Raw genomic sequence first — 12136 nt, 5'->3', positions numbered from 1 at the left:
GTCAACATAAGTTTGCGGAAAGTTAGTGCTAGCGATATAAGCACTCTAATGTATTTGCTTTTTATTTTCAAACAAATCTATCAAAGTATTGAGTTGCAGATTTCACGCTTAGTTGAATTTCCAGCCATACGTGTTAAACCTACTCCGCACCGCCTCATGTGACAGATAATGCTTTGTGATAATTATAAACTGCTTGTCTGAATGAAAAAAAGTATTTGTTCTCACTGATTCAGCAAGAAACAATACTTATTTGCTCGCTTTCGGTGTGTGCGTTCACCCAAGACTTTCTAAGTACCTTGCTTTGTGTTTTTTATTGTTTGTCGTTTAAGATAAGCAGGTTTAAGTATGTTTGTATTTTGAGCAGGTATCAAAATTCTTTTTTTTAGTTTAAAATAAAATTGCAGTTTATTTAATTTTACCTATACCGTATTATATCCATCATCCATAAAGCTTATTTTAAAAATAATTTATTATTGTTAAGAGTATATATTCTTCATAGATTGTTTTAAATTTGATTTATTTGTTTGGAGATGAACTTTTAAAAATACAGTATTATTTCAAAATAATAAAGCGTATGGCACAACGATATAGTTAAAGGAATATCTTTAATAAACTAACCAAACAAAACTTAAATTTTGCTATTTGCAATCTGAGAATTTAAAACTTTCTGGAATTTAAAACTAAATAAGTTAAGTTGAGAGGGAAATTTATTTCTATGTGCGTCATACTACTAAGCATAAAGTAATTACTACACCGAAAGTTTAAATCACATTAGTTTATTGATTCAATTTACTTTAGAACCTTGTATACTTCTAAGCTGTGAAGAGAGATCAATTACTTCGTATTCTTTGCATATAGCTTACCAAAAGTAACATGATATATTTTATTTCATAGTTTATATTTGTATACATTTGGTAACTATAAACCTTAGGTTTAAAATGTTTAATGTCATAGTATTATGAATAAACATATTTTGACCAACTTTAAATGGATATGTTTAAACTTTAGTTTAGTACACCTACTTAAACGTAAAACATATTTCACTGTATAAAGTAGAAATAAATAGTATAAGTACTAAGTAATATATAAACCAATTTTTTTATTTTTACTTCTTATATAGTTGTTAATAGTTTATAAATTGATAACAATTTTTCTGTCAGAAAAAGGAAGTTGAAAATTAAAGGCTAGTTAAAATTAAAATAGATATATAGTTGAAATTATAAGCTATTTGTTTTACTTATTTTGAGCTGTAATTGTATTAACTTTTTCAAGTAAATGTTTTAGTATGTAGGTATTAAAGTTTTTTTAGTATACTTACATATTTGTTTAGAAATTGTTTTGTTCTTGCTTTTGTTTTTTTCTGCAGTTTTTTTATAACACTTGAACTTACTTATTTTATGAACGATAAAACGTCACTTATTTATATTTTTATACTGTACCTTACGTATAACCAATTAAAAAAATTACATTTTTGAAAGATTTTTAACAAATAAAGTATTGTTTGAAGTATTGTTTTACTAAAAAAATAAAGACATGAAACCTTTCATCATACATTAGAATTTAGATAAACATTTGCTAAGATTTTAAACTAACAATTTTACATAAATTTTCTAATATAATTTGCCAGTGAATAAAAGCATACATTTTTCATTAGAATAAGTTTAATGGCTCACAATAACCCTTACAACATGGGCAAGCTTGGGGGCAACCCTAACTCAAGTGGGGTTCCGCCCGCTGTCAACCCCTTAATGCCAAACAACGACCAACTGAAGGCCCTCGCCATGCAGTTTGCAGCTCAAAACTCTCAAAACACGCCATACCCTCAGCAGCTGATGGCCGCGGCAACTCAGCAGACCGGCCAGTCCACGTCCCAGCAGCAGCAGGCCGCCAACTTGGCAGCGAGCTCTTCGTATCTCAGAGGCCATCCGCAGCTTCCTGGAGGACTGGATCAGCAGATGATGGCGCAAGCAGCGTTGATGGCACAAGGCGGCTACCCGAGCATCCAGCAACTTCAAAACCCCCTACTGGCAGCGCAAATGATGGCCGCAACGGCAAATATCCCGCCGAGCTTGTACGGACAGTTTGCATCAGGTAGTGCTCCTACTCATCAAGACATTATGAGTAGAAATTATCTGATGCAGATGATGGCTAGCCCCGCTGCCACAACCCTGCTCGCTCAACAAATGATGGACCCGAGTTTGAGTTCCAGCAACGCCCAGATGGCCGCTTTAATGGACATGCAACGCGTCAACATGGCCTTTAGCCAGATGTACGGAGGATTGGGTGGTTTCCATGGGACTCCGAGCCTTGAGCAGCTGCAGAACTACGCCGCCAATCCTGCCACCCCCAGCAACCCACCTCCTACTCAGGTGTCTCAACATCAAAGCATGCACCAGCAGCAGAAAAGCAAACCGCCGATGATGCACCAGAGAACTCCGGTTCCTCCTCCGGTGAGAAGGACGCCGCCTCAGCAGCTTCAGAGAAGAGAAAACTCGCAACCTCCTCACCAGCAGCAGCTGAAGCCAGCGGTCAAGCCTCCGAGAAACGGAAGCACAGGAAACGTTAGCTCTGTGACGTCACAGAACAACGTAGCCGCGCCACAGCAGCAGCAGAGTCATCAAAGAGACAGTTCTGCCCAAAGACCTGACGCATCAAGGTGAGTTGTTTATAATTTGTAGTGGAAACATTTTAACACCGCTTGAAAAACCTTAGGTGTATTACTTAATTTTTGGTGTAATCAATAAATAATATGTAATTAGTTGTTCAAGAATTATACATAAACTATTCTCTAAGCTTTAAGATTTTAAGCAATTAAAAATATTAACACAATCATTAAACAAAGACCAGACGCATCAAGGTAAGTTGTTTATACGAAAACATTCTAATACAGATCATAAAAACTTAGGTGTATTAATTGATTTTTGGTAAATTTAAAAAAAAATACTGATTATTAGAATTTAAGAAATTTTAAAGGTTTATAGATAGACTATTGTTTGAAAGTAGAAACAAATTAATATAAAACTTTTAAGCAAAAAACATAAACGCAAGCCGTATAATTTAAAACGGTTATTTTTAAATTTTCAGTTAAGCGCGCGAAATTCATAAATTTTTCATGTCGTGTGTCTGAAAGCTTAGGATTGTTCACGCGTTTCTGCTTGCAGTAACTATAAACAAGTAAAATATAGTTTATACAAACTGTTAGATTTGGATATTTAACACTGATTTGATACTATTTTTATTTTTGTATTTAAAAGTAGTTATGTTTAAGTACTTAGGAGTAGGGTAAATGTTTTAAATAATTTTGTATGCAAGACTTATATACTGTAAGCTAATTAAAACTACAAAATAGTACAGATTGAATAAACCAAGTTTAATTTTTATTTGATAAAATTATATAAAGTTTAAGTTACTATAAAATGATTCTATAACACAGGATATCTAATCATAAAATTAGATTTTTTTTTTGCCTTAATCTGTACATAATGTTTAGTAGCTTTCACTAACAGTTAAGTGAAATTTTCGAGAAACACAGGTTTTAACATAATTAAAATTGATATTTTCTAATTGTGTTTTTCAATAAGGAAATGGGTATGTTTCTGTAATCTGATATTTCAATACACATAACAAGAAGCATGAATTACCGTAGGGTATTAAGTTTTTTATGAATGATTATATTTCAATTGTGCTTTCCAGTTCAAGAGTTTTAGATTTCTTTAACGCGTTACAACTTAGTTTCCATTAAGAATTTTTTTTTGTAACCGGAGAGGTTCCTATTTACAGCTTAGTACGGTTGTAAAGAGAAAACTGTTGTTGAACTTTTTATGAGAGTACATTTTTTCATAAAAAGCAATCACTATCTTTAACTATAAGTAAACTATTCAGCGGTTATGTAATTAAGACAATTTTTCTAAAAGTTTATTAAACTCAAAATTGTTGAAAAATAAACAACACATTATAACTTAAAGGTATAACAATGTTTTTACTATTTCTAAGTTAACATTAATTACTTTCATCCACCAATGAAAAATAATGTATTGAAGGTATTATTTAAATAAATTTTAAACTATTTGTTTTCATACAAACCAATCTCTAAGTTTTCATTCATACAAAACAAACTTGTACCTACTAAATCACAAACAATTTTAATTCAATCAGATACCCGCCAGTGCGACCGACACTTCCAACTCAGAATATGATAACATCTCCGCCTCAACACCGAATGGTATCAGCGCTGCATCCGACCTACAAACCGGGCACTCCGAGCAACAGGGTGGTGCCAAGTCCCAAGTACGAGCGCAACCCGGCCAGCATAAAGCAAAAGTGCTCCAGTCACCCGGGAACTCCGAACCTGGCCGATCATCACAAAGGTCAGCAGAAGGCGCAATACCCGAAACAGCACAGGCACGGATCCCCGTCTCGTCCGCCACCCCCCTACGCTGGAGGACCTCTGCCTACGCACTCCACAGCTAAAATAAGCGCGCCGCCGACTCCGGATTCGAGAAAGCAAGTGACATCACAAAACAGCTACATCGTGACGTCACAAAAGCATAAGACGAGTGCGCCTCAAGTGTCGCAACCTAGCAGCAAGTACCCAGTGCCGTATCCGCCTCAACCTTTCCCTGGATACCCTCCTTCCGCCCTTCAAAAACCTTTCCTAGGAGCCAACCCGCAAGCTACAAAAACAGGAAATGAGGTGTGTTTTTATTTTCATTGGTTAAAAAACATAAATGTTACGTAAAGTTGTTTAAAACAAAGGGTATTACAGTTTAAAACTAAAGACATCTTTTAAACTAGATTTTGTATTAAAATCATTACTATTTTTTTTAAACAAGTTGTTGCAAAACTGATTAATTTATTGTCCCAGTTTAAAAATTTCTAAACAATCATTAAAAATTTTCAAAGCTTCTGCTTATATTGTCTTAATATTTGCCTAAGTTAAAAAAACCTCATTTGATCTATGTTATCAAATAAGTTGATATATATATCTTTTTAATAAACTAAGGTCCGTTTGATTTCTTTTAACCAAAAAAAATTAAAATTTTTTTAATTTTTTTTAGTCTAATTGATTTAACATCTATAGATCAATGTTATTGTTGTTAGAAACCAGCACAATTAAATTTAAAACTTAGTAAAATGAGATTTTACAAAAAGTGAAGATCAGAATTTTTTAAGTTAGTTGCAATTATCCTTTTATTTAAAAAAATTACTACACTCAAATATAAAAAATCGCATTAACGTAAATGTTCCAACGAAGTTATTAAACTTAAAACATTATAGAATATTAATTTTCACTGTATAAACACTTCTTTACTGTAACTTTTATTGTAATGACTAGCTACTTAAAAATTTATTTCAATAAAATCACGCGTCAAAAAATCACGCGGTTTTTCTAACAGCAACTTTATCACTTCGAGTACTAAAGTGGCTTTATTGTGTTGATAACTACAAAACACCGCCTTAGTTAAAGTATATACGCTTGAAAGCTTTTGAAGAAGTTTCAGTTGAAAACTCGCTGAGAAAAAGAAGCAGCGAAAACTGTCTTAAGTTATTCTATCAGCCTTTTGCTGCTCTTACTCATATTACATGTATTAGTTTGGACTTTAAAAAAAAAAGATCGAGCTGAGTTTTTTATTATTTTCTCAGCTGAATTAAAAAACTATACAACTATTTTTATAAAATATTGAATTATATTCTTACTTATAGTTATTACTAATACTAGAACTTTTGCAAAGGTTAAAAGCTAACACAATAATGTAGTTTAAAAAGATAAAAAACTCAAGTTAACTTCTATACAAAATTTACAAGTACTTATTTCTGTATTTTTAACAAATAAAATTGTAATATAAAAATATCATTCAAATAGTAACTATAGATTAAAAGAAAAAGATTAACCAAGTAGTTTAGAAATGTTGAACTTTTATACAGATGATTGATATGATGCATCATATGGATCCAAGCATGCACAAACTTTTTCAAGAAACAATGAAAATGCAGGGACTTTCCGGAATTCCTGGAATGCCTGGAATCCATAACCCTCATGCATTACAGGGTCTCATGTTGAATGAGAGTTTTAAACAACTTACAGGTGCGGGTAACATTATAAGCCACCCTTCTGTGCCTAATAATGGAAATGGAATACAAACCACTGTTAGTTTTATTGTTTCTTCACTCTAAAATACAGTTTTTTGAATCCTTAAAGCTACAATAATGTTTAGGTTACTAGTTATAAAAAAAAAAGAAAAAATAATATGTTGATATCAAAATAATAATGCTAAGAAATTTTCCATAAAAAAAAAAGCTTTGAACAGTTTTTTGCAAGTATTTTTTATGTATTTTTATTGCAATTAAGGCTACTTCTTTGACCATCTGTTTTCAATTTTAGCAGCTAATTGTAGAAATTTTTATTGATAATAAATCTAATTGTCTTCTATTTTCTAAAGTAAGCTCTTGAATATAAAAATCTGCAATCATATTTAATTCAGACCGAAAGTTAGTACAAAGCAGCGTAATTTTCTTCTGATACTTACATTTGTATTACTACTTTAAAGTTAAACTACTTACAAATTTAGTTATTTCACTTATTTTTATTAACTATCTTTCAAATACAGAGAAAGCAACGCAAAAATGTTTAATGGATTGCATGTATTAGACTAAAAATATCTTTATAGAACATAATTTTTGTATTATAAACTGTTTACAAACTAGTAGAATGTTTTAAAATAAGTAGTTTATTAAAAAAAAGGAAAATATTAAAAAATAAAATTACCGTGTTAAAATCATAACAAGCGGTAATTTACTTAGTGTTTGATTTGATAGCAGCTTTTTTTAATCAGTCAGAATTTTTCAAAACGCACTACAAACAACTTTTTATGCTAATTATTACTCCTAAAACTGATTTATTTAGTAGTGTTATTAATACATGTGTTTTTGACATCAAACAAGCAGATGTTTTACGCAGGTTCAGCTAAAAACATCTTAAATTTGCAAAATCGCTTGATTTCTCAATTACTTTGCTAAAATTCCTCGCGATAATCCACTAAAACCTCATCCGCCCAATTTTCCAAGTTGCCAACATTCCTGAAACTTGTCATGACAGCCTATTCGTTCTACATTTTTCCAACCGCTAATTTTACATACGTTATAATCTCCGACTATTCAAAAGCTTACGCTTTTCAAAATTTAAACGTTACGCTTATACGTCGTTAAATGTAGTTGTCACAACTAATTAACTTGTTCACAATTTTGTACCTCAAAGTTTTAATTTTACACGATAGGCGGTAAGATATTTTAATGTTTATATTATACATTATTTATGTTTGTTTAGCCTATATAAATATTTAGATAACAAATACAATAATGCAAATGTTGATGCATTTACCAATTGCACCGTGTTTTGTCTGCACTATGTTTTTAAATGTTTATGTTTAAGAAAATATTTTAGGAAAGCTCAGAACAAAATCATCATGAAAAGGTAAATGCCATGTTAAAAAGTGAAACGCAAATGCACAGACCGCACGTACCCACAACAAGTATCAATAATGGTTCGTTGATTTTTAAGTTTGAAACTATGAATTTTAAAATTATTTTGTTAAACTTAAAAAGTATAAACAGTTTTCTTTTTTTTTTATAGCTCTCATTATTTCAAATAAACAGTAATCATTAGTTTTAAAGATAGTTAAACAAATAAATCAATTGTTAGCAAAGAACTTCTAAAACATAAATGTGAAATACTGTACAAAAACCTGCTTCAAACTGTCCAAAGAAAATATTTTATTTAAAGAACGTTTTCCACAAATTCTTTTATACAATATCTGTAACAAAATCTTATTTTGAAACATGCTATCAATGCTTAACGGTTCAGCTCTCGTTTAATTAGATTCATAAACAATTCAGCTCACGGTTATCCCTATCAACATCACAAATATGGCAATGGAAAACATCCAAGCTCAGTTGATGACGTGTCCCTAAAACGTCCCAGCTCCATCGAAGATTCTGCTCAAAAACGCCACAGTATGAATGAACTGGCGGAGCTGGCTTCAAAACGTCCGAGAATAAATGTTTCTCCGAAACAAAGCGCAGATCATCCAACAAGTACGTTTTAAATAAATTAAAACAGACTTTAGGTATAAAATATAACCCTCAAATCTCTCTAGGGCACAGTCTATGTTGTTTTGTGATTTTTTAGAATTAGAAGCTTTCGATTATTTCTTTAGAAGCAACATTAAAATATATATAGAAATTAAAAAAATCGAACTAAATAGCGTTATAACAAAAGTGTCAAAAACAAACTAACACAGTATTTGATTTTTACTTGTAAATTTGTTTTTTATAGTTAATAAATTATTGTTTAAATTGGGTTGCCTTAATCGAAAATTTAAGTGACATTTAGAAAAAAAAAGTTTAATTAAATTTAAAGAAACTTAAGCTTCAGTTTTACGGTTAAGAACTGAAATTAGCAAGTATAAAACTGTTAAAAAATATAATAAACTATAAATATAAAATACGGTTGAGTTTTTAGCATTCCTAGTTTTACCTTAGTAAACAAAATCAATGTTTAAATGTTTTGTTTACGTAGACTATAAACTAAAATGTTTCAATAAAATTCGCTAAAGTTATATAAAACTCTAAGCTTTTTCATAGGAAATAAATTTTACCTACTAAATTGCAAGTATGAGTACAGACTTTTCTACACATTACCAGCATTTAAAAAAAAATAGCTGTAGTTAATTTTGAAACTGTAAAAGTGGTTACTTTGCTCAAAAAGTACTAGACTTTTTTTTAATTTGTAGCCTAAAACCAGCTTATTTCATTAAAAGCACAAACAAATGACTTTTAAATCCAGGTTAATGTTATAACCCAGTGCTTCTGAAACGGGGTTCCGCGGAACCCTAGGGTTCCGCGACGCCTCTCAGGGGTTCCGCAAAGCCTTTTGAAACTCAAAAAATTTTATTAAAAAATTAAACATTTTATGTAAAACTAAAATTAGAGGTTCTGCGGAAAAGTTGAGCTTTGGAAAAGGGTTCCGCCACTAGAAAAAGGTTCAGAAGCACTGTTATAACCCATTTAAGCTCCCAGCATTCTATATTTCGTTTGAATAATTGTGAAAGAACTTTTTTTAAATATCTTGACGTTATCTCAAAACTTGACGTAGTTCGATTGTAAAATTTAATCCCTTTATTGCATACTTACATCTTTATATGTGGAAACACCGAGACATGTTTTTGATAATCGACTTAAATTTAAATAGGAGAAAAAATACAAATTTAATACATAAATAGCTTTTTATAAAATACCATAGTTAAATATTTTTTAATTGATGCTAAATAAAAACTATATCGTTTTATATAATTATTGTTTTTTAAACTAAAGTGTCCTAATAAAAAATATTTGCAGTAAGATTATCTAAATACCTTAACTTCAAAAGATAAATAATTAAATATAAATGTATATATGTTTTATTAGGAAAATGCGATTTTAAAAATTCCAGAACATGTGATTCATAAAAACAATAACATTTTTTTTTGTCTATATGAAACATATTTTCTGGAAACTTTAAAATTTAATTTTCTAAATAAATTTTTTTAAAGCCCTTCAAGTGGGCTCTGTAGAAGCTGAAATATATATACATATTAGAAAGGTTAAGAACTATTTTTACTTTGTTTCAAGCAGCACAACTATTTTTAATATATTCATAATGAAGGTCGAAACAAGAAATAACAACCTTATACTACCTTAATAAACAAATAAACCAATGCTGTAGGGATATTTTTGATCCAATAATATATTGTTCTTTATCCAATAATATAAAAAGGAAACGTTTATACAGCGGAAGCGGTGAGAAAACCAGCATACCCAGTACACAATGCAAGCAGCCCACGATTTATAGAACAACAAAACGCTAGTAGTAAGTTACATGTTATTTCAGTTCAAAAATTATAATAAATAAGTTGAGTTTTTAAAAATTAAAAAATAAAAACAAATTCAACACATATAATGTAGCTTGTTTCTTTTTTAAACCCAAAAAACAGTCATTGTATTTGTGTATGTTAAAGATATCCTTTAAAACAATTAGAATTTCACAGGACCTACGGAGCAGCCTAATCATTTGCTGAACAACAACAACCACGAGTCTGGGAAAGAGACCGAGCTGAGATATCGTCCGTCCCAAATGCCCAATAAGCCACCCAAGGTTGACCAAGCACCTTTCAACGCGCAAAGTGACCAAGAAAAGTTGGTTGAGGAGCATTTTGCGAGGTCTCTCGGACCTAAGTGGGATCACACTAAAAAATCAGCTTATGCTGTACCACCTCAGCCGGAGGGAAAGGTTCAAGATGAAAGCACGATTCAACAACAAACCTGTAAATTTTAAACGTATTAGTACAAAATTTTAAATATATTTTAAATTATTTGATAGGTTTTTAAATAATGTCAATTCAAAAAACTTTTTAAATATTAAAGAAGAAGTATCTCAAAATTAACTTTTAACTTTTTTACTTTATCAAAATTGTTAATATTTAATTTTAACTATAATAAATAATTTTAGAAACATACTTTTACTACTAACAAAACAGTTTATTTTAAAGAACTGCAAAGTAAGAGAATATGAATATAAGTTAGTTGAAACAGAAACAAAAATTATTTTTAAACATTTTTTGATAAAAAAACTTGAACACTAACTTATTTTGTTTAATGACTTACACATGTTTCTTACTAGTTATCACTTTTATTTACTTTTATTTTTTCTTTGATAACCTTTCAGTTCAAATCACTAAAACAACGTTTCTTAATAGCTTTGCCAAAGGGAAGTGAAACGAACTCACCTGTGCAGTTTCACAAAACTCCTCAAAGCGAGATCCAAAGCAATTTTACGAGCGAAAACTCTTCTGCAACCAAACAGCAGAAAGTACCTGAAGAAAATTCTGAACCTGAGTTTTCATCTGACGAAGAGGGACAACTTGAAATTGTAGAGTAAGGGAGGAGGAGTTTATTTGCACCTTAGAATGTTATAAAACGAGTGAACGATAATGGTTTTGCAAGTCTTAGGACTACTCTTGTTTTGGGTAGATTTGAAAAGTTTTAAGACACAAAAGTTTTTTTTAAGTTTTAATGTAGAAGGTTTAACTTTTCTTAGCAAATTTTTGAGATTTTTTTATTGTTTATTTTTTTAAATTGTAAGCTTTTATTTTGAAAGCTGTAAAAGTTAATCCTAAAATAAACACTTTTTTACTTATTGTACTTAGTTAATTTAAAATTTTAAATCTATAGATTTTTTTATCGTTTATAAATAAAAATAAATGGTAAATTATTTCTGTAACCAAAGTTTGATATAAAATTACTTTATTTTATATGGTGCAAATTCTTAGAAAAATTTGTGAAATTCTAATAAATAGACATACATATAGTCCATATTATATTATAATGTCAGTCTTTAATTAATATTTTCAAATAAAACGTTCTTTATTAAAAGTAGAGAAAAAATTCAATTACAAAAAAAAAAAATCCTTAAACTTTCGTTTGTCTTAATAGTCTTAATAAATTTACAATATTCTGCTGCTGAAAGTTAGTTAATTGAAGACGCTTACATTTTTTGAGAGGATATTTTACAATTGCAGTTATCACGTGTTGAAAGTTATAATTGACTGGACACTTACCTAAATTACTTAAACGAAAAACAAAACTCATTAAACAGTTAAAAAAAATTCTGCTTGGCGTTATCTGTTTGGATAAAAATTATCCTATACAAATCAAATGATTTGTTCTTTTAAAATAACTATAACTACTTTTAAATGAAATAAAACTTTGATCTTAATTTATGCACCAGGAACTTTCTTAGTAAAGATTTTAAAGACATTTTTAAATTGAAAATATTACAGTCGTAATATGCAGTAATATAAATTTAGTTATGAAGTATTGAAACGCGTAGATACCTTACACTTTACTACTTATTAAAAAGATGTAATACTATAAAATATAACTATATAACTTTTACAGTAAGATGTTTTACCCTAAACACAAGTATATTTATTAGTTAGATCGTGAAATTATTTTTAAAAAATATTAAAATCGTTTTGCTTATTTGATACTGTCTGTGAAAGTAAACATACTATAAGCGAGTACACAGAATTGTAAGTTGTTT

General features: G+C 29.9%; 1 protein-coding gene across 1 annotated transcript; it reads left to right on the top strand.

Annotated features, from left to right (window-relative positions):
• The first annotated feature begins 1633 nt into the window (after window positions 1-1633).
• LOC145834230 (uncharacterized) lies at window positions 1634-11458 on the top strand. The gene is made up of 8 exons (XM_082941606.1): window positions 1634-2656; window positions 4156-4693; window positions 5926-6147; window positions 7442-7541; window positions 7894-8091; window positions 9827-9904; window positions 10083-10358; window positions 10791-11458. The coding sequence occupies exons 1-8, from the start codon at window positions 1665-1667 to the stop codon at window positions 10970-10972; spliced, it is 2586 nt and encodes an 861-aa protein (XP_082797732.1). The 5' UTR covers window positions 1634-1664; the 3' UTR covers window positions 10973-11458.
• Window positions 11459-12136: the final 678 nt, after the last annotated feature.

This window comes from Thalia democratica, chromosome 4 (assembly GCF_965202585.1).
Source record: "Thalia democratica chromosome 4, ktThaDemo2.hap1.1, whole genome shotgun sequence".
NCBI classification, from domain to species: Eukaryota; Metazoa; Chordata; class Thaliacea; order Salpida; family Salpidae; genus Thalia; species Thalia democratica.
This window is presented reverse-complemented; position numbering and strand designations above follow the sequence as displayed.